General features: G+C 34.4%; 1 protein-coding gene across 1 annotated transcript; it reads right to left on the bottom strand.

Moving 5' to 3' along the window:
• Positions 1 to 12,047: 12,047 nt before the first annotated feature.
• On the bottom strand, positions 12,048 to 14,436 carry LOC127097475 (protein SRG1). The gene is made up of 4 exons (XM_051035973.1): positions 14,128 to 14,436; positions 13,081 to 13,328; positions 12,641 to 12,965; positions 12,048 to 12,564 (listed from the first exon to the last, which is right to left on the bottom strand). Exons 1-4 carry the CDS (start codon positions 14,284 to 14,286, stop codon positions 12,298 to 12,300), a joined length of 999 nt encoding a protein of 332 aa, XP_050891930.1. The 5' UTR covers positions 14,287 to 14,436; the 3' UTR covers positions 12,048 to 12,297.
• Between the last annotated feature and the right edge of the window lie 9,760 nt (positions 14,437 to 24,196).

Raw genomic sequence — 24,196 nt, 5'->3', positions numbered from 1 at the left:
CATGCAAGCACCTCTAAGACATACGCCAAGATTCTTCAAGCTGGCCTATTCTGGCCCACCATGTGGCGTGATGTCTATGCTTTCATTGTCAAGTGTGATAGATGCCAACGCACTGGAAACATTTCAAGACGTGATGAAATGCCCTTAAGAAACATTCAGGAAGTAGAACTCTTTGACGTATGGGGTACAGATTTCATGGGACCTTTTCCACCATCCTTAGGAAATAGGTATATCTTAGTAGCTGTAGACTATGTGTCTAAGTGGATTGAAGTTATAACTGCACCCACAAAAGACACTAGGGTAGTAATCAAACTATTTAAAAACTATATATTCCCTAGATTTGGAACACCACGTTTAGTCATAAGCGATGGAGGATCACACTTTATATCGAGAATATTTGACAAACTTTTAAGAAAATATGGAGTTAGGCATAGAGTAGCAACACCGTACCACCCACAAACTAGTGGCCAAGTAGAAGTATCTAATAGGGAGATAAAATAAATCCTAGAGAAAACTGTTTCTATTTCTAGGAGAGACTGGTCTCAGAAGCTTCAAGAAGCATTATGGGCCTATAGAACCGCTTTCAAAACCCCTATAGGAACTACCCCTTACCAACTAGTTTATGGAAAATCATGTCACTTACCATTCGAATTAGAGCATAAAGCCTATTGGGCCATTAAAACTTTGAATTTAGACTACCTAGCCGCTGGAGAAAAGCGTACCCTAGACATTCATAAATTAGAAGAACTTAGGCAATCTGCCTACGAGAATGCAAAAATATATAAAGAGAGAACAAAAGCCTATCATGACAAAAGAATAGTAAAGAAAAACTTCAATGTAGGCGATTCTGTTCTCCTTTTCAACACTAGGTTACGACTCTTCCCTGGGAAGCTACGTTCAAGATGGACTGGTCCTTTCGAAGTATCCAAGATTCTGAGATCCGGAGCCGTAGAAATCAAGAACGATACCTGTAGTCCATTCATTGTAAATGGACAAAGACTGAAGCTCTACGAAGGAGGAGACATTCCAGCATACTACTCGAGCCACACCCTGATTGATCCACTGATTCATACTACTACAGGTGTATAAATTCTAACCGTCAAGCTAATGACGTTAAACAAGCGCTGCGTGGGAGGCAACCCATGGTTTTTCTTTTCATTTTACTTTTTTTTCGCATTTATTTATATTTATTTTTATTTATATTTTATTTTATCTTATTTTGCATTGAGACTAAAGTTTGAATGGTTTGTATTTTCAGGATCACTTTCCTAACTTTTACAAGATGTAGGGTTTTGATGACATGCATGTTGCCTATAGAGACAATGCTCAGAGGGAGCGCTACATTTCTTTATACCAGCGCCCTATGGCACCCACACGTTACCCTGATTAGCATTGTATGGAGGCACTGGGTATCGAGCCTAGTATCCGATTCCTTAGCCACCAACTCCACTGGGACGAATTTGCTGATGACTTGAGTAACACATATAGGAACCTGACTTTGGAGTTCCTGAGTTCATTCGACTACGACCCCTATTCTGGATCAGATGGGTATGCTGCTTTCAGGCTCTTTGGAGTTGAGTACTCCTTCAGCCAGAAAGAGTTCGACGACTTATTAGGTTTCCAGACTACTCCTGATGCTATCCCGGAGACACCTATGGGATATTTCCTGGATAAGGAAGTGGAGAATTTTTGGAGTGATATATCAGGTGGCGGAAGCCAGGATCCATCTACATAGTTATCTTATGTCATACATAACCCAGCCTTCAGATATTTTCAGATGATATTAGCACATTCCTTCTTGGGAAGACTGAATGCAGAAACACTACTAAGTGAAGAGGAGATCTTCCTATTATTTTGCGCATCCCAGTCTCGCCCAGTAGCATGTGGGAACTTTTTATTGAATAATCTCAGCGGTATCTCTAGATCCACCGAAGGAGTCATCCATGTTGGTGGAATCATCACACAGATTGCAGTCGCTTTGGGTCTGTCTCGCAAGCTGTCACATCTTCGGATCTACTGTGGATACACTACCATGGACATCGATTTCTGTTTGACCAGAGGATTTATGAGGAGAGTCTCTTTCCACCCATGTTAGTTCCGATTGCTAGTCGACAGTGAGGCTATCCATTACTTCACATTGCCAGACCCTATGATGACCAGTGTGCATGATCCAGCGAATTGAAGTTATGCTCTAGAGGGCCAGGGAGAGACCGTCGAGGCATCGAGAACACCACCCGCTGCTGAATACACGCCTACACCACCATCTCCTAGAATCACTGTTCTCTATAATAATCATTCATTGCAGACACCTGACATACGCATCCAGATTGCTGAGTGCCGTAGAGAGATTGCAGAGCTTAGACAGGAAGTGGCGGACCTAACTTTACAGATAGGAGTGTCCGATCTCACCCATGCTACTGAAGCCGATTGTCTATATCAGGAGATCGCAGAGCTCAGGCAGGAGATAGCCGTGCTCCGTGGATCCACTCAGGCAGACGACACCCCTAATACCTGATTTCACCATTTTATTTCACTTTATTTCTCTTTCATATATTTATCGTATTTGCATTACTCATTTTACATTATCGCATTTGGATATTATATAAACTACTACTATACATTAGTATTTCTATTAATATCTATATATGTTTTATATGTTATTTGCATTTTAATTTTTCAGTTATTTATTTATTTATATTTAATTTCTATTTTTGTTTTTGTTTCAATTTCACTTTTTATTTTTCGTTTTTACTTTTATAAAATTATGCAAGTCAAAGAAACTAGGAGAATCACAAGACAAATGCTATCCAGGCCCCACAAAGCCAAAAGACAAGCGAAGCCCAAACCAAAGGACCAAAATCTGGCCCAGCCAGATTTTGCCTTGTGGTGCCCGCCATAGGACCTGTGGCGCTCGCCACAGCGTCTGTAAATGGTCGGGGCAGACCACTTTTCTTCACCATTTTTGCAACTTACAACCTCCAAAACCCATTTTTTCACCTTGGAAAAAAGCCCTTGAACCCACAAAAAGCTCATACTTTCCTAATCACCATACCACACAAATCATTATTCCACTTTCCATTTTCAATTTCATCCGCCGGATTTTGTAAAAATCCAACCTTTTCACCAACCACTTCATCTTCTTCATCCACATTTCAAGAGCATTCAAATGGAGTTCAACGGATTCATTGTTCGAGGAGGGAAACCAGGGGAGAGACAAAGAAAAATCATTGAACGGTTGCAAAATCGGGAAATTCTCCCGACAAGGTATGTTGACGAAAATTGTCTCTACACTTTAGGCATCTACCATAGCATTTTCCATTTATTAGACAACCTAGGTTTACATAATTTCTTTATCAACAAAGAACCCACCTATGAGCGGCTGACAATCAAATTTTTAAGTTCCTTAATTTATATTGTCAACCCTAACACTGCTAGCACAGTTGGTACTGTCAAATTTAGAATGTTTGCTGTTGAATACCAATTCAGTACCGACGAACTAGCCAGCTTGTTAGGGATCCCTCATGGGGAAGGTGCTATTTGTGAGGCCCCTTTGGATTCCGAATGGTCTGTTGAGGTATTTTCCTTCTGGGAGCGTTTATCAAACACTTCCACCAACTCTTTTGAAGGAGTTCTTGCCTCAACTATCCATAACCCGACCATCAGAGTTTTTAGATATCTATTGGCATGCACTATTTTTGGCCGGGAGAATACAAATAAGGTTAACGCTAGAGAGCTTCTATATTTGCAAGGAAGCCTCACCAATAGGAGAATTAATTCGGTTCCGTTTATGCTCGTCCACATGATTTTAACTCTGAATAAGGCGGGACCGATTTCTTTTGGTGGATTGATTACGTCTATTGCTCGGGCACTTAACCTGAACAATGAGATGGCTACCCTAGACCCCTTACCTCCTCGCACAATTACCTTAAAATTTCTGAGAGACATGAAATTGTGTCGTTCAAGGAGAGAAGGAGGTTATACACTTATGATTCATGGTGTAGCCATCCCATCTATTATTCTACCTTGCACTAGACGTACTGATATACGTGATGAGAGGAATTGGACCTACGATTTAGATGCTCCACCTGTTTTGGGTCCTCTTCCTCCTAACATTCCTGATGAGGCGGGACCAGACACTGATGATGAATATGATCGGAGAGAGAGATCTCCCGTACCACATGTGTCCCCCCATCATCCTTCACCACCACACACCGCACCATCTTCTTCTTCTGCAGGTACCACTCCTGGCTTCTATATTATAGAGGAGATGTGGCGTGACCACCTGGCTAGAGAGCAAAGGCGTGACGACCTACTCTCTACCATCCAGCAACAAATGACGGATAATATGAACTTCATGCAACAATCACAACGGAGGACAGACAGGTCCTACGACACTGTCCTACAGTCCCTGCAAGTGATCACCGATACGCAAGCCCGTCAACAACAATACCACCAGAGACACATGGCACTAATTGAAGCCACCCAAGGTTCCATTATTGGTAACCTTCGAGATGTGAGGACCGCTCAGGATGCCCTGCAGGCGAGGATGGATCAGAGAGACCGTCGTCGTACCCGATCACGTCGTCCACCTCAGGATGGCGAGGGCACTAGTGGTCAGCAATAGGTTGCCAGGTAACTCTTCCCTTATCTTATTTCGAAACATTGGGGACAATGTTCGATTTAAGTGTGGGAGGAGCATTTATCGTTTTCCTTTTATTTTTCAGTTTTATTTGCTGTTTTTTTTAGACTGTTTATTTCCCTTTTAGTTGTTTATTTTTCTTTTTAGTATAATGCATGAGTCTGACGAGTCACCAAATATAGTAGATCCTTAGTACAATCCTACCTCCCCATACCGTTAGCCCCACCAAATTTTTTTTGCAAAAGAAAATAGTGTTATTTCGTAAGTTTTCAGGTTTTAAGGACATGTTTTGAGTAAGGATGCGGTGACTTGGGAGAATTTTGCGAAACATCAGTATCTATTTTAGCACCATAAGCTTCGTAAATATAGGAATCATTCTCGAAACCCCATATACCATGGCCTTAATCATCATTTCCGTATAAGTCCTTAGTAGTTTATCTCAGCAGTCAGCTCCGGCCTACGCATCCTCTACGTAGGGGACCGATGCAAATAAGTGAATGATCCAGAAAAACAAAAAAATAAAAGAAAGCAAAAAGGCAACTCCGATATAGGTGACCCTCACAAAGTCATTTAAACCAAAGAATTGTAAAAAATTGCTACAAAAAGAAAAAGAAAAAGAAAAGCAGTACTCACTATTAGTTGGTTCAGAGGTATCTGGCACTGAACTCGGTAGGGCGGATTACGATCCGATCCCCCACAACTACAGTTGGGTCCAATAAAATGGTTTACACATGTTGATGTGCCAGAAACCCCAAGCTCTGATCATAATCACTAACAGACCACTCTACTATGAAGCATGTACGGATAACGGGCTTAATGTGATTGCGCCTGAATGAAAAGGACACAAAAAGAGATGAAGAGGCAGGCCTAGGTATTGTGGGATAATATGGGTTGGTTAATATAGGAATGAATTTTATGTCCGTATTTGCGGATTAGTGTTATCATGATACCCTTAGTTCACTCAGTTAGTACCTATCACTGCATCCCGACTTGAACTTAGAATTTCTACCTGAAGCACTTGTTTACACCAGTTTTTCTTTTATGAGCTTTATAATGTTTTGCTTGAGGACAAGCAAAGGTTTAAGTGTGGGGGAGTTTGATCACACTAAAGTTTACGTATTTTTGACTCCGATTTCACATGCATTCTAGTCATTTTATTGTCATTTTGTTGTGTTATTACTGTGTTTTCCTTTGTTTTCAGGTTTTTACTTTAATCGAAGCCTCGATCGAGAAAAGGAGTGAAAAAGAGCTAAAAACCCTAAAATTCAGCATTTTGTGCTCATGGCCTACCCCATGGCGGGCGCCACAGACCAAGCCATGACGTGTCCAAGTCCAACTTCTCAACTCCCACGTTTCCCCACTTCATCCACTAAGGCGCCCCACTTTGTGCTTGTGGCGGGCGCCATAGCCTTGTGGCGGGCGCCACAAGAAGGAAACGGTTTCCTCTATTTTCAAGTTGAAGGGCATCCAAGTCAATTCCACCTTTTTTATTTGCCTATAAATAGAAACGTGAATTCAGTTTTACAATCATCCAAACTTAGAGCAGAGGTAAACTCAGAAGCAACTTTGTTTCACTTAGGCATATATTCAGTATTTTATAGTGGTAATCGCTTCGCATTGGAGTGTTACCACAATTGTGTCATCAAGTCTGTGATAGAGTCTGTAATCGAGTTTGAAGCACTTTGGAAGGAAGTTAATCCTGCCGCCATTTACATTTCCGCATTGCAATTTACTCAGCCCTCCGATTGGAGCAGGTTTTTATTACTCGCCTTTACTTTATTTATTTCCCGCACTTGCCTTTACTTTATTTATTTCCCGCACTCGCTTTTACTTTATTTATTTCCCGCACTCGCTTTTACTTTATTTATTTCCCGCACTCGCTTTTACTTTATTTATTTCCTCGCACTCGCTTTAAATCATTTATTTCCTCGCACTCGCTTTAAATTATTTACTTTCCGCACTCGCACTACTTTTATTTACTTTAATGCACTTTTACTTTATCATGTCTAACTAAATTTATAAGGCTAGAATGTAAGGATCTTAATTAAACCAGTAATCCGTACAATGGTTCGTAGAAACACTTAAAGGGCTATTTTAACTTTCAACTTAAGTTTTCCCGCACTTCAATTCCGTTGGGTAAGATCGAAAGCCGTCCAACGTCTTTATAAACTTAATTGTTTTTAACTATTTCAAAAACAGCGAAAGCGCTTTGTTTAGTTCATTAGGAGTTTTTAACATCAAGAAGAAAAGAGATTTTAAAACTATTTTCGGACGCGTTTATAAGTTTAGAGTCTGGTTCGTGAGAACCTCTTTTGGTTAAGAAATCCATGTTATAATACTTTTCAACTTAGTCAAGATACTATATTTCTTAAAAATAGGTTTACTACTCTAACGCAATGCGCGCCTTTTTATAAGTGACAATAAGAGAGTTTGATTAGGGAGTACAACTCGGTTCTGAATACGCGACAGTTCCTGTTAAATTAGTTCTTTTCAAAGTAGGAAACATTGCCCATAAGTAGTTCTATTAGCAAGTACTTGGATTATTAATTGATTACGTGAATTACATTCGACCCTGTCTTTATTAATTAAATCTATTTCAACACTTTACTTTTTATTGCACACTACAAAACACTTATTTTGACCGCCTTTGATAAACACCGTAACGACAGATAACGATAGATTAACACTTGGTCTCTGTGGATACGATAATCTTTTATATTACTCTGACGCGTTCGTATACTTGCGAACATCAAGTTTTCCAACGCATCACTTACCAAAGGCTATTTAAAGAGAACTTTGCTAACCTAATTAAATAGAAGAGAGAGCTACACTTGAGCATTGGAAAATTATGGTTTTAATTGTTTTTGTTATTTGTGAGTCATTATAGTATCTCCTTGATACTTGAATTGGACTGAGTTTATTGAGTTATAATTGGGAATCACTCGTGAGCTTTTAAGCAAGAGCGTATTTTGTTTCATTGGAAGTGTGTCTTTTGTTCTTTGATTGTTTTCAGTTATTATCACTGTTGTGTGATTGAAGGGAAGTGAAAGGGGTCTCATATCTAGGAGAGTCTAGAAATTCCAAGGGTAGTGATTAGGTGAGAAGGTTGTAAAACCAGAGGTTGTTTAGATTTTCAAACTAATACTATTATAGTGAATTTCCTTCCTGACTTGGATGTCCCCAGATGTAGGTGACGCTGCAGCGAACTGGGTTAACAATTGCCTTGTGTTATTTACTTCCTTCTTTATACACTGTAATTGTTTCTGGTATGACATGTCCTGAACCTGGTATCATGACATCGTATACGACATATATTATCTGCTTACTATTATTGTTGTGTGAAGTCCTGATATTTATGTCGTGATATCACATACGACATCTGATATCTGCGTATCAGAATTTCAAACATTTTTAACCACTTTGAGCCTTAGCCATTCTTTCGGTGACATAATCCTTATTATATAGCCATTTGACTTGAAAGATAAATTCTTTCCACCCTTTTTGGAGTTAGGTATTATTATTTGTTTTACTTGCCTGATGCAAAGAGAAAAGTTTGGGGTTGCTCTTGAAAGTTAACAATGTTTAAGTTTAGGATTGGGGTACTAGAGAAATTGGTAAAAAAAGAAAGAAAAAGATATAAAAAAGACAAGAAGTTAAAAATGACTTCTTCAAAAACAATTGCGAGAAAAAAGGACAAACTTTATGAATTATCTAGTACCAAGTGAATAAGAAAAGAGTAATATAAAAGGAATCAGATAAACTAGGTACCTAACTCCAAAAATTTAAGTATACTATCCTAAATTATCATACCCTGACATAAGCCATGTTACAACCTTGAAAAGACCTCAAAAGTGTGTGTTTAAATATGACTTTGATTGATTCGATTAGAAACTTTACAAATTCACTGTTAAATGCTTTTGTATGTTGATTAAAAGATTAGTACTTTGAGAGTGACACACTTAATATTATATTTTTATCCTACAAAAATAAAAAAAAACAACAACACACAAGATCACAAGCTAGCTTTTTGCGTCTAACGCCGTTTGTTGGCGATGTTCTTTAGCAATCAACTCTTTTGCACCAATCGCTAGAAACTTATCGCTTTTTGATTTGTTTTAAACTTTATAATTTCTTTTAAACTTTATAATTCGTTTGAAGATGTTTACTTTTATTTGCTTTTATTTCTTATTTATCATTAATACCTTGTTATACATATTCAACACAGCTCTCAAAGAGTTTTTTTTTAAATAGAGCTTAAGAAGAAAATAATGTTTGAAGTGTTAAATCTCTATAACATATAAAGATAGTATTTCCCTTTGAGAGTATACTTCCCCCTTTGTCATAATAAAAAAATAGGAATGCATGAAAAACATAATTCATACATAAAACACATGTAGAATAAGAAGAAGAAGAATAGATGTAATAGCAAAACAAACTCATATATAAATTAAAGAATGAATTAAAAGATAAATTAAGGCAACAATGAAACAAGAAAATAAACACGATAAATAGATAAAAGCTATATAATACTACTAATATGTATAATCATCATCACTACTCTGAAATTCAGGAGGAACAACATTCCTTATATCACTCATGTTGTATGTAATGAAATCGACTACAAAAGTCACATGATGAAACATCTTATTATTATTTTGAGTGCTTACAAGTATAGTTTGAAGGAAACCTTCAGTATGAGGTGTTCGAGGAACTTCATAATCAAATTCTTCTAAATATTCTTGTTGAGAAGTCATAGGAGTTTGAGGATATGGAGGAACTTGATCAACATAAACATTTGGAGCATAAATCCAACCTCAGGTCCTTTTCAACACCTTCATTTGATTCGACTATTAATTTAAAATTTAAAATATAAAAAATATAAAATAAATTGAAAGTCAAAAGTCGATAAAATTTATCTCAACTCACAGGACTTAGATTATCGAATGTGATTATTTTGATAAAAAAGTAACAAAAGCTAAGTTTGATGTACCTTAGATAGATTGAAATACTCTTATATTTATTATGATAAACTCTTAAAATATAAATCTTAAATTTGTATAATCCTGGATTAAGTATCAATGTGTACATTTAATACTAAATTATATTATTTAAATTTCAATTAAATCTAAATATATTTGTTAAATATTTAAAATTTTGTCTCGCTAAATCACATCAATGGATAGTTGTGCAGAGACATCAGATTATAGGGGTGCGAGTTCGAATATGTGACATCCTAGTTATTCACCTTTAGAGGGTTAAATTTTAGACACAAAATTACTTGACCAAAAAAGATTTTTTTTTAATAAACTCCATATTCATAATATATGTATTTAAATATATTTATTAAATGTATGTATATATTTAGAATGTATATATCCGTTCACAACTAAACTACATTGTTCGAAGTCTAGGAGATGAAGAAACTACAAAAATTATTTTTCAATAATTAAATCTTTCTCCATAAAACATACGTGGTTTAATTGAGTAAGTAGTATTAGTCTCTTCAACATTACGATCTGAAGGTTCGATCCTTTTAATGATCTTTTACACTTACACGATAAAGTGATTAAATAAATTACTTGAGTTCTAATGCCAACCGAACCGAAGGAGAGAAAAATATAAGGAATTAGAATTTGAATTATATTGACTTTTATAAACTTTTGCTTGTTCGTTAAAACAAAACTCAATTAAATAAAAATGGTGAATCAAAAGAGATAAGGAAAAAAAAGATTAATACAAGAAATTTATCCTGATTCACAGCACAACTTATCATTACATCCAATCCTCTTACACTTGAAAGATTTTCAATATAATTAATTGATTATAATATCACTAAGATATCTCCTGGTCCAATTGACCTATATCTTTGATTTCTTGATCACAAAGAACCCACCTCAACTGGGCCTCGTTGTCTTCTAAAAGAATTTGTCTAAACATTTTCCCTTTGAAGAAATACAATCAAATAAACCAATAATTAATAGAGTATTTACAAATATCACTCAATAAAGGTGGTTTGAGATGTATCTTTTTAGTTCATAGGCCAAAGGGTCAACTAAAATCTATAGGTAATCTTTGATAACTCATTAAGTATCATAATGATTGGGTCTAACGGCGGGAGAGGAGGTACTTGCAAATACTCAAACATCCACGTAAGTGACACTCAAAAGTGAGAGGTATTTAGGCTTTGTATTATGGTTATTGGGTTTTTTAAGAGGCTAGAACCTTCTGCTTTAGACAACTTCTGTTTTAGACAACCGTAAGAATGGGAAGATATTCGGGGATCCTTCCAAACACATCTAATGGTTCCGCTTCTTCTAATTGCTCTGATCTAGTGTTCTTTTAGAAAAATTACAACTTTGATTCAACATTAGCATGTCACTGATCTGGTCATTAAAGATTTAGTTCATCATTCTTTGATATCTTGCTTATGCATTTTTGAGACATAGGGAAATCATCATTTAACAGAAATTCCCTTCATCAATCATGAACGTTGACTTAGTAATGTCATTTGGATGCATTGGAATCTGATTGTACCCTAGCTATTTGTCCATGAACGAGACCATTTTTAAGCCTAACAAATTACCCAACAATTTTTCTATTCTAAGCAAATGGTAGGTGTTATTGGAATACGCTCTATTTAAGTATGAATAATCGACACACATGTGCCACTTGTTTTTTTTTAACTTCTTGAGGAATGCTACCTTCAACAGAAGAGCACTCTATTTGTATCAATCATGAATATGACCCTAAAGACATACTCCATGTTCCTCTTGATTGCTTATATTTTCTATGGCGATTTCTTATGGTGATGTCGAATAATTATCTTTAAATAATAATTAATATTCAAATAATTATAAAATTTCAAAAATAATTTTTGTAAATATTGAGATTTCATTTTAACAAACAAAAATATAAATTAACAAATAATATTCATTGTTGAAAAAAATTTACTAACATTGATCGAGTTTTTTCTTAAAGATCTTAGGTTGTTTTTGTTTATATATATATATATATATATATATATATATATATATATATATATATATATATATATATATATATATATATATATATATATATATATATATATATATATTATATATATATATATATATATTATATATATATATATAAGATTTTTTTGTTATAGGTTTTTTAATAGAGAACTTTTATGCATCTGATTGATAGTTTTTTTTTATTAGAGAGGCTTTTTTAAAAAATCATATCAATTAAATATTTTTAGAGAGCCTTATTTATATAATTTAAAAATATATATACCAAACTACTTATTTACCTGTGATTTTTTAAATGTAACCACTTTTTCTTGATTTCAATTTTGAGATTTCTTTACCAAACTGTAAAACAAGTTCTTATAAAATGTTGACGAAAGAAAGAAAAGAAAAACAGATAAAGAATCACAATTATTTTATCTATATTAAAAAAAAAGTAAATAAAGTTCACTAATATTCTTAATTAGTATTCATCAAGAGGATATTGAGTAATTCTTACTTCAAAGCACTCATACTCCAAATCTTGTGATGATCAACTAATACATGTATTTGAAATGCCAAGAATTCTTACTACAAACCACTCACACTCCAAGTCAAGAATTACATTATTATTTTCTTCATAATCACAAACAGATTCAACTTAAAAAGCTAGTCTTTCATGTCTTCATTTTGGATTCTCAAAACATCATTAATATATGATTTCCCTTTATGCTCAGGTGAAAGATATCCCTTGTAAAAATCAGCTACACCAATAGTTTTGAACAATGGTGGTGTTTCTTGAGTTACAAGGCATGATAATGGACCTATATTTCCACACCATTCTGGACCATAAAAAGTAGCCACAGATAGTCTCTCTTTGTCCGAATTTACTATGGCTCTATGCGTAGTGCTCTTATATATACCATTTGTCATTACCTATCATAAAAATTCACATTCAAATATATTCCACAACAACGAACTTGTATAAAAGATAAAAGATGAAGTGAATTACCTCCATAACATCTCCAAGACTAACGATGAAAGCATTTGGGTGAGGCTTAACGCTGATCCATGTTCCGTCTTTTTTTATTTGGAGTCCTTCGACTTCGTTGTTTTGGAAAAGGATTGTAAGGGCAGAGCCATCAGTGTGAGCCTTAAGGCCAATGACATTGTCTGGTTGAGGACAAGGAGGATAGTAGTTTATCCTAACTGATTGGCCACCTTCTCCTAGTGACTCTTTAATATCATGTGATTTTACGTCAAGAGATTTCCCGATAAGAACCATAATGTTGATGGAAAGCTCTCTGATCTTTCTACAATAAGCGTCTAAGTTTTCCCTGTAACAAAATGATGAATAAATGAAGTGTTGTAGATTCGAATTAACGGAATGCCGCAGTTTCGAACGAGCGTCGTTGAATCAATTAAGAGAATTAAGGAAAATGAGAAGAGTACCTGAATGGAAGTGGTAGATTAGGGAATAAGTGAAGCTTCCTTAATTGGGAAGGAAGTGTGAAAATGTAGAAGGAATCTACCCAATCTGATGGCTCATCTTTAGCCACTTCAACCATTTTATCAAACCCTTCCATATCTCCTGGTTTCTGCCAAAGCTTACTCTTTTCTTCCATTGAAAGATGGAACAATTCTTCAGCACCTAACTTTATGTCTTCTACTAATGCCAAGCTAAGTCCATGATTAATCAGCTGTTATACATAACCACACACTTTTATTTGTTAGATATAAATTTTATCTAACTCAGTTTCTATAAAATCCGATTATGATTGTAAAGTGAGAGATGCTATATAGTTGCATAGCATATGCGTCAAACCAGTCATATCCTATGAAATACAGACTCTTACACAGATACGACATAGACACTTCAATATCGATGATACATAGACACTTCAATATCGATGATATAAAAAATATAAGACACAGACACCGTTACATATATAATAGTGTTTGAACTTCATTGATCCATCTATTATTAAAAAAATTCCTTTAAGACACGATTGACTTTTTTTAATGTGTGTGAAATTTGTCTAAAAAAAATATAAGATATGTTAAAAACAAAGAAAAAATAAATTATATTTTAAATAATATAACACGTGTTGTATGAGTATTCAAAACCAATAATTTGTTTTCTTAAAAATAGTAAAATTATAATTTTTAAAATTTCACTTTTTAGTTTAGATCTATTTTTTAAATTAGATTAGGATCTCTAGATTAATTGGGTTGGGCCGGTCTACATGTTTAGTTTAACTTTTTCAATTCATATAAGTGTCTGACACCGCGACATGTTTATTTTTAGAGGTGTCCGTATTTCATGGATCAACATTTTATTTTCTCTTTTGTAATTGTTTACTTAAATCCAATTGCTTTTGATTGTGTGTCCTTTAAAAATTCTTAAGAATCTTAACTACCTATTATATTTATGAGAGGAAACAAAATTTCAAGAAAAAAACTTTGATAGAAAAGAAGGGGAGATTGATGAAAACTAACCTGAAAGAAACCCCATTCTTTGCATGCAACACCAAGCTTCTCCAATTCAGCCCCCTTCACATCTTCAGACAATAATTTGCTAAGGTCAATAATTGGAAGCTGTTGCAAAGAATCAGTATAGGCAACATCTCTTTCTGGAACACTATTTAGTTCTTTCATAGCTCACAAATCCAAAGGTTCATATGAATGTTCTCTCTTGAGAATGATGTGATATGTTTGACATTCAAAACAATCATGTTAGACAGGTTGTTATCTTTGTTACAATTTTTGAAACAAAGTTGTTTAGGCTTAGCTTTCCATTGACCAATGGATATAATATAAAAGATAGAATTTAATTCAACCACATCTACCACTTAATTAAGATTTGGATAAAGAAAACAAATTTATTAATTCCTTGTGCACATGGCTTAGGTATGGGTGACTTCATTAATTTCTCAAGCAGCCACGTATAACTCATAAAAGAGTCTTCCTCCACTTCCATTTACATAATGAAGCCAAATATATATTGGTAAACCAAAATATACAAAAGACTTGCTAAATTATCAACTAAACTTAAAAAATCTTTCTTAATATTCATAGGGATGGGTCTAAAAATAGTTAGAATAACTGAAATTTAAATTGTTTATAGATGTGAGAAATGACAATATATTTTTGTGTAAAATAAACTAATTATATATTCAAATTGTTTCGAATTTGCCAAACTAACGATGGAAAGCTTGTCTTTTCCATAGCTATTTCTTTTAGTTATTTACTAAGATGTCATCAAGGAGATGAGACTAAAGACTTAGTTTTATTATTTACTAATCTTTCTCACAATCTCTAACAATTCTATTAATCAAGGTTAAGGCTACACACGGTTATTATACTCTTCCACCTTAATTAAAATTTTGCCCTAAAAAATTAGAGTTTTTTTTTTTTTATAGACAGGAACATTTTTTCCGCATTTGTAACTCTAGTTCTCATGTAACTTTGTCGAGATGTGATTCTTCTCATAACATCTTTTCTAGTGGTATCTCTTTATTTATTTTGCATTGGAATTGTATAATCTACAATGCTGTGAGACCTGTCAGACCACTGATCAATCTTCACACCTTAACATTGCTACAAATAACACATGTCATGTCGGATGCGAAATGAATTTCACATTGATTACAATGCCGATGTAATAAAGGGTGACATGAAAAATAGGAACTTTACCAATCGGTTAAAAAATAACCGATGAGTTAGTTTAAATGGTAATGAGTTCGAACCCCAACTATAATTTTTTTTATGTTTTTCAAACTAACACCATATATCTCTCGGTTTAATAACAAAACCGAGGAGAAATATATATATATATATATATATATATATATTATATATATAATATATATATATAATATTATATATATATATATATATATATATATATATATATATATATATATATATATATATATATATATATATATATATATTATTTACACTCAATATTAAAGTAAAAATATATAACAATTTTTGAATTTAATTCATCGTCATCGTTGCTAGTGAAGAACAAATGCTAGATATCTTTGGGAAGAACAAATGTTGGATCCTCGTTTCTTTGAATCTTGTGGAAGATCAAATGTTGGATGCAATATATTCTCTATGATTTTTACATTCATTTGTTTCTGATATAAAAAAAAGGTTAGATAAATAAAATAAATATTCAGTTAAGAGATTATGTATGAACACAAACCTTGAACCAATTTTTTTTCTGCAATTATAATTCATCACATAAACATTTGGAAAAGCAAATACACTCTCACAAACCACATATTAAAAACCTAATTTTTTTCTACTCTTACAATATATCACATTGATACTTTTACTTTGTAAAATCTCATGGCGCTCTAATTAAATATAAAGGGCTTCACAACAAGGTTTGAGTTTCTTATGGATTCACTAATATTCATAATATTTTTATAATTATGCTTTTAGGTTTCACGAGAATCACTAATGGTAGTGTCTTGAGCGTTGATACTCATTAAATAGACGATAAAGATTTGTTTAAGGACGATGAAGAAATTGAATAAACACACTTATATTTTACCTCAATTATTACTCAAAGTCGATGTAAAATATGTTTTTTTAAATAAAAATAACTAAAATATGTTCCAACCCTAGCGTCACATACCTTTCAATTTATGTTAAAAACCGAGGGGGAAAATCTTTTTTTTTTAATTTATATTTATATTGTTTACACATAATATTAAAATAAATTGTTTAAACAAATCAAGAGTTTGACAATGGATTTTGGAGAACAACCTATCTTTTCAAATTTCTAATAAGTTATTTGTTTCAAATAAGAGAATTTTTTTCCCGTACTTGCAATTTATCTCATTATCTTGAGCAAATATTTTCATGAAAAATTATTTCACATGACAGAGAACATGAAAAAGAACGTGAAAGAGAAATGAATGACTGTTTTTAGGAATAAATTTCTCAATATTGTCAACCGAGGAAAGCAAAAAAAATCTCAATGTTTTCTTTGATTGACAACATATAAAGTTTATTACAAAAATACAACAACAACAACATATTTATGTGAGATAGATTGCAAGGGTAGAAAAAATATTTTGTTCAAAATTGAAGAAAATTGAAGATTTTTTCTGTCTTGCAATCCATCTAAGAGAATGATGCGTAAGACTTTGAAGCGACTACGTATATGTTAGGTTTAGGGTAAAATCTGATTAAAGAGTGCTTTTATAGTAAAATATGATAATCTAATCCCTTGATTATTAAATATAATCGAAGGAATAAATAATTAATTTTAAAATTAAAAAAAAAAGACACCGCTTTTAAAGAAATAAAAACATAAACTGCTGATGTTGGGATTCAAAGCATGTCCAGAAATATTTTTTCCTCGATTTTATTTAAAAACTAAAAGAATGTGTAGTATTTATTAAAAAATAATATAAAACATGACGCGCCTTGACCTTTTACCTCGGTTTTTGGTTGGGTGAGATAAATATTTTATCATAACATGTATTATTTGTAGTAGTGTGAGTTACACCGCTCAATTATTTGTGCATACTTGTATTGATGATACACAAATCCCTAAGTTATTCTTTAATGATGCGATGGAACCTACAATTTAGGTTCCTGATAACTTCATTAGTCTTAGTTGGGTCTATTGTTGCTTACTTAAGCACATTCATCTGGTGCTTTACTTCATTGGTGTGGATTCTATTATGATATCTCTTACATGATTAAGGCAAAATTCAAAACTTGGTTCATGCAATCTTAAACATGGTCCTCAAATATTTTTGGTATGCTTGTATGGATTTATCATGGCATTCCGCATCCATCCCGCATAACTGAATACCGACTTAACACTTCATGGTCAATTCATCGAGGTCATCTACTTAGCCTTATAGGCTACTGATGCACATAATAAAATATATTTATCTTATCACGGTTCCCCAATCGATAATAGGGTAACATACCGAGCTGATAGAGATGTAGTGATTATGCGTAAACCCTAATTCATGTGTTTACATATTGGGACTCACTAAGACTCTATCGAAGCAAAGAAAAAGCCTCCAACAGTATAACTCATATGTCACTCACACGACCATGACCCCTCAAGGTCCTCCCACAAGAATAATATCGAAAATTTGGCTTATCACATGCCTTCGTGCAAGAGCTAAGCCATGTATGGTCCACTATGTTCAGAATTGAGCCATTAGTGTAACCCTCCCATATAGCTCATAGGCCATGGACTATACAGAAAGGATTCACTTCCAAGTATGGTGTATGGATCACTGAGCATCCTGCTCTACCTCATGGGAGCTCAAGTGCGCTCTTTCAGAGGATACAATTGGAATTATATGTCGAGACAAGGATCATAAAAAATTTTAAACATGAAGAAAAGGGTAACTCACGTATCCTACATCAAAAGGAATACTTTGGTGTTGTATACATATGATACCATTCATATGGGGGGGTCCACATCCGAAGCCATGTACACAAGTGAATCATCCAAATCCATTTTATGACCATCTATCCATATATTATATGCATGGCAATCAGATAAGTATACACGTCTCCTTGAGGTCATCACCCCGTAAGCCCTTCCACTTCTACTCCTTACAAATATACTCAAACATAAGAGTGTAAGACATTTGATATTTTCTCATGCTAAATATAATTAATCCATGTTGGCTCTCATTGCTATCTTGTACACCATATGTACTCACAAGTTTGACCACACTGATCTCTCACATAAGAGCTTATCCTCAAATGGGTTGGCTAAATCCTATCATAACTCCTCTATGGGACTCTAACTTGTTTTTGTGGTTCCTCATCTATGGGCCTCTAACCCATTTGTGAGGTTACTCCTCTATGATCCTCTAACCCACTCGTGATATTTACTCCTCTATGGGACACTAACTCACTAGTGATGTTTACTCTTCTATGGGCCTCTAACCCACTTGTGTGGTTACTCCTCTATGGGCCTCTAACTCATTGTGAGGTTTACTCCTCTATGGCTAGTAACCCACTAGTGAGGTTTACTGCTCCATTGGTCTCTAATTCACTATGAGCTTTACTCCTCTATGGCCTCTAACTCACTTGTGAGGTTACTCCTCTTTGGGCCTCTAACATACTGTGAGTTTACTCCTCTTTGGGCCTCTAACCCACTGTGAGGTTTACTCCTTTATGGGCCTCTAACTGACTCGTGAAGTTTACTTATATATGGGCCTCTAATTCAGTCGTTAGGTTTAATACTCGATGGGTCTCTAACTCACTTATGAGGTTACTCCTGTATGGGCCTCTAACCCACTATGAGGTTTAATCTTCTATGGGCCTCTATCCCACTATGAGGTTTACTCCTCTATGGGCCTCTAACCCACTCGTGAGGTTTACTCCTCTATGAGTCTCTAACCCAATCATGGGTTTTATTCTTTTATGGGACACACTTATGAGGTTACTTCTCTGTAGGCCTCTAACCCACTCATGAGGTTTACTCCTCTATGGGCCTCTGACCCACTCGTGAGGTTTATAATTTCTTACCACGCCATACAATCACACCATATATATTGAGGGGACATCATCCTTGCTAATTGTATTCAAAAGACACAGTCGTTCCACTATAAAGGATACAAATCCTCATATAATACGTATATAAATCTTGCAAAGTGATATATTCTGAACTCCAAAGACTCTGAAGTTTCACCAAAGTTCTAAACACAAATTTCAAACTCTATTGAAGCTTCATCAACTTGTATATGAAGCCTCTGACTAGAAGGTAAAAAATCCAAAGGTTAACGACTTATTGATGTGACAGAAGTACAAAAGCAAATCTACTTTATATGTAAAGTACTATACTCTGTACCAACGGAGTTTTTCACGTCCCATCATCCTCACCAACCATCTGCTTCAAGATCCACTATAATGTTGAAATATGAAGTGACCTTCATACAAGTATTACATTGAGGATATTCCAACTTTACCCTCCAACGAATCTATTTCTTCCTATAAAACGACGTATTGGAAGGTTGGAAAAATGAGAACCGATTTGCATTGAAAATACATACACTCAAAGAACATACGTGAAAGAGAAAAATAAAAGAAGTGTTTTTTACACTCATACACTTAGAACATCTTCTTTGAATATCTTTCCTAAGTTTAATATTTGATTTAAAGTTATGTATCTTCTTTTTGAAGCAACTTGTAAACATAAACCTTTGGTTAATTCTTTGAGAGGCTAAGTGTAGTCAAAATTCTCAAGAAGTCATTGGCAGTTAGTCTTTGAGTTATATTTCCTTGAGATACTAGGGTATAGTCATAATTTATAAAGAAGTATTAGACTGTGTGTCTTTGATTTGTTGTAATTAGTTTGATTATTAAATTAAGTCCTTATTGAGAAGGCAAAATCACTTAGACGGGTGGACTGGATGTAGCTTCGTTAACGGTGAACAAGGATAAAAATACTTATGTTCTTATCTTTATGATTATCTTTGTTGTTTGAGATATTGGGTTGCAAAAGCTTTTTAATCTAGAAAACCAATTCACCCCCCCCCCCCCCTTTCTTGTGTTTCTTGCACCTTCAATTTGTATTAGAGTCTGGTTATGTTTTTTTTACTCTGTGTGTCAAACATTTAACTGTGCCTGATAAAGGTCCATCTTTTTTTAAACACAATATGGCACATGCAAACAATGATAAATATCATTATTCTGCAAGACCTCCAATGTTTGATGGAGAAAAGTTTTAGTATTGGAAAGATAGAATTGAAAGTTTCTGAAGGTGTGAAAAACACAAGAAATGGGGGGTTTGAATTGAGTTTTACAAGCAAAATATTTTTCAAAAACAAGAAAAACACTAACAAATTAAGAAAATATAGATAAAAACACAAGTATTTTTATCCTGGTTTGCTTGAAACTCAAAACTACTCAAGTCCACCCGCCAAGGTAATTTTGCCTTACACACAAGGACTTAATCCACTATAATCAACAGATTACAATAAACACAAAGAATAACCTTCTTTGTCTTCTCAAGGATCCAACTATAACCTAGTCTCCTTAAGGACTCACAAAGAACAACCTTCTTTGTCTTCTTAAGGATAAACTCCTCAAGGAATCAAACAAACAATTTGAATAATAATTTTTATGTGTTACAAGATGCTTCTATACAAGCATATTTTACACAAATGATAAACAAACTCTTAAATAAAAACTATGTACAAACAAATGACAAATTTTCAAAAAGAAATATACTTATCAAGATATTATGTCACCGACGTTTTTCTTCAAGTCTCTAAGTCTCACTTATATAGCATAAGAAGGAGACCATTGGAGGGAAAAAGGGGGAAAGCTCATAGAGCAACTGTCCATTGTTGGATGGGAGAGGAGTGATACTGCGTACTGTCCTTCTGCTATAAAATTAGTGATAGGTGTGATGTATAGTACTGTCCCTACCCATTAAATCAGGTAGTGGAGATGATGTTCGATTTGTACCATGTACTATTTGATCATGTTCCCATTTGGTCTTATTTATAAGTTCATTGGATTCTGATGAAAGTTGACGAAGCATGAAATGAAGAAACATAAAGTTGGATTCAAAAACTTCAGAATCTTTGGTCAGAACCTTGACAGTGTCAGTAGTCTGGCTTGAGATCTTCAGAATCTCCAGAGTCTTCAGAATCTTCAGTCAGAACCTTGATAACATCAATCGTCTGCCTTGAGATCTTCAAAATCTTCAGCTACATAACACAACTTCAAAAGCTTTCCATTCTTCATAAGTTTGGTGATCAGAGTTACGTACAGAAGCATGAACTGAGAGAACATTGCAGCACCAACATAATGTCTCCTCAGAAGCTTCTCAGAAATGAATCAGCACAGAAGCAAAAAGATCATTGCTTTAGTAATATTGAACATCTTTAAGAACTTCTAATAGTTGGTGCATAAGCGTATTTGGAACACATTATTCAGAAAACGATGATGTTGCATGTCATATATTCAAAATTAGAATTGGCTGTTAAAGTTACACAATAAAAAACCATTAGGGTACCAAAATTATTCTCACACAAATACAACGTTGTTATCATCAAAACTCAAGGTATAGATGCAGAACTAAATCTTGTTCTAACAATCTCCACCTTTTTAATGATGACAAAACATGTATTTTGATGAACATTTTTGTACAGGGTAATCACAGAAGAATATATCGTACAGAAGCACAAAGCTCCCCCTGAGATGTATAATCCTAAAAAGATAAAAGCAGAACAAAAGAACACTTTCCTGATTAACGTTTTTGAAGTACCAGAGTAAAATTTCAGTCAGAATCTGGTTTATCTTTAGAATTTGATTGATGTTTTCCAGAGCACTGGTTTGTTAACATCAACATTCTGATAAGCTTCACTTCAGAAGCCTTGTTGAGTTCTTTTGAAGACGCTTTGAAGATAGTTATCTTCTTAAAGAAACTTGATTTTCAAGTCTGATTGCTATAGAGGAAACTCTTCCTTATAGTAAGATGCCAATGCCACGGTTTTTCAAAAAAGAACTTTCAGAATAACTTTGATGTCAAGTACTCAACATTCTAGGTTCAGAACATGGATATTAATTCCTTGAACTTTCATGTACTTGAATTTGATACTTAATTATCATCATGAAGGTTGTACAAACTCAGATAAAAGACCATTTCATCAGAAACTTGTATTCTGATCTTTGGAACTTTAAGAACTTCTGATGTTTGATCATAAGCATTCTAATTCTTGAACATAACCCTGCAAATCATTTAACAACCTATTCTTCGAAGTAGTTCTTAGCAAAAAAACATTATTCAATGTTTGGGTTCTTACTTAAGGGATTTAGGTATATCAAAATAACTACGAAACTTCCCCTTAGATATGTTTCTCCCTCTTTGTCATCAATCAAAAAGACATAGACGAAATAATAAGAAAGAAACAAAATGATTTTCATTGATTATGCCAAAAGGAAAAAAAGATACAACTAGCATTAAAAAAAATAAAGGGCTAGGGGTTCTGAGGAGGAGGTGGAGGAAGTTTGGATAAAATCAATTGAAACATCAATTCCTGTTTGTCTAGACGCTCTTTGACCAACACATTATTAGCCTTGATTTCCTCAATTGTCTTCATAAGTCCAATATGAATATCTCCAGATGATGTTCCAACAGAAGGTTGAGAAACAAAAACTTTAACTTGTTGAGTTTCAAAACCAACAATCTGAGCAACAACTTCTTTCATTATGCAATCCTGATGTCCAAAAACAACTAAAACATCTTGAATGACTACCTCTTCCACAACTTCTTGAGTAAATTCCTTGACCTCTGGAACAGGAAGACATAACTGGGAGTTTGGTAACTTCTAGATTTCCATTAAGGGAATAAACCCAGAAAGGAAGTTTCTTTCAGAAACTTTGAACCCTAAATTCTCCAGCCTAGAGATCTTGGAGTTCATCCATCTTCTATAAGCTTCCCAAGCAGAATCACTCTCAGTCGGATTTGCTGAAGAACGACTGATTGTCATTGCTTCATGCAAATGGCTTTTTTCGTTGTATATAAACCCTATTTTTTCGTTGTATATGAACCTGAGGATGGGCCTCTCTGGCTTTTTTGTCAAGGTTTCCCTTTGTTCTTTACTAACGACCATCATCTCATTTATCTTTCTTTTGGAAGATCCATTTGAATGGTTGTTCATACACAAAACACCATCCATTATAGAAGTAATGTACATATATTTTCCCCCTCGGTTGCCTTCTTCTCCATCGGCCATAACTTCAATGGCCTTTCTTGGAAATATCTCGTCTTTTTTGGGAGACCATTTACTCTTAGGTTATTCTTCTCGGTCTAAAGGTTTCCCCTTCCTTCCTCTATTTTATTTCCTAGTGCCTTCTCAGGTGTACTTGATCAGACATCCCTTATTTATCAACTCTTCAATGGCATCCTTCAGTTGGATGCAGTCATTAGTGTGATGGTCGTGACATTATAGAAATGACAATATTTCAATTTTTCATTCATGTTGGACTCTTAAAGTGGATACTGATTCTTGATGTTGGCCTGTTTAAATTTGGTACTAGCGCACTCATGCCAGATATTTTCCCTGAAAGTGTCCAAATGGGTGTAAGAAGAACCTCTCGATTGGAACCCATGATCCCCGCCATCCCTTCAACTATTGACATATTTCCCAAAGAATCTATCATACTCTTAGTTTTTCCAAGAGGTCACATATCATCTATGAGCTCGTCCTCCTAATTTTTCTTCAATCGTGCTTTCTTTAGTAGTTCGCTCATGTTGTTATCCCCTTCTAGCCTCAACTTCTCTTGAAACTTATAATTTGTCCTCAAGCTTTTCTTTAAAATCCATCACCTTAATCCATATTCTCCACCTCCTACTACCACGACCACTTTGGTGAACTTGTCAATGTATTCTCGCGAGTTTTTTTCTTGCCTTGAGTAATTCCACTAAGCACCGCCATCATAGCTAGATACTTCTTCCAAGCGGTAAATTGAGAGGTGGATACATCACAAAGGTCCCTCCACGGGTTTATAGTCTTGTTTGAGAGAGACTTGTACCACTTCCTAACAGCTC

The sequence above is a fragment of the Lathyrus oleraceus genome, chromosome 6, assembly GCF_024323335.1.
Source record: "Lathyrus oleraceus cultivar Zhongwan6 chromosome 6, CAAS_Psat_ZW6_1.0, whole genome shotgun sequence".
Taxonomy (NCBI): Eukaryota; Viridiplantae; Streptophyta; class Magnoliopsida; order Fabales; family Fabaceae; genus Lathyrus; species Lathyrus oleraceus.
Note: the sequence above shows the minus strand (reverse complement) of the source record. Positions and strands in the feature narration are given on the sequence as shown.

Bases quoted from the DNA above. Each gene is read 5' to 3' on its own strand.
- LOC127097475 (XM_051035973.1), bottom strand. From the start codon at position 14,286: ATGAAAGAACTAAATAGTGTTCCAGAAAGAGATGTTGCCTATACTGAT. The intron at 13,329-14,127 runs GTTAGTTTTCAT...TATGTATAACAG, and splicing joins AAGAATGGGGTTTCTTTCAG to CTGATTAATCATGGACTTAG. The intron at 12,565-12,640 runs GTAATTCACTTC...TTTTTATGATAG, and splicing joins GTCTTGGAGATGTTATGGAG to GTAATGACAAATGGTATATA.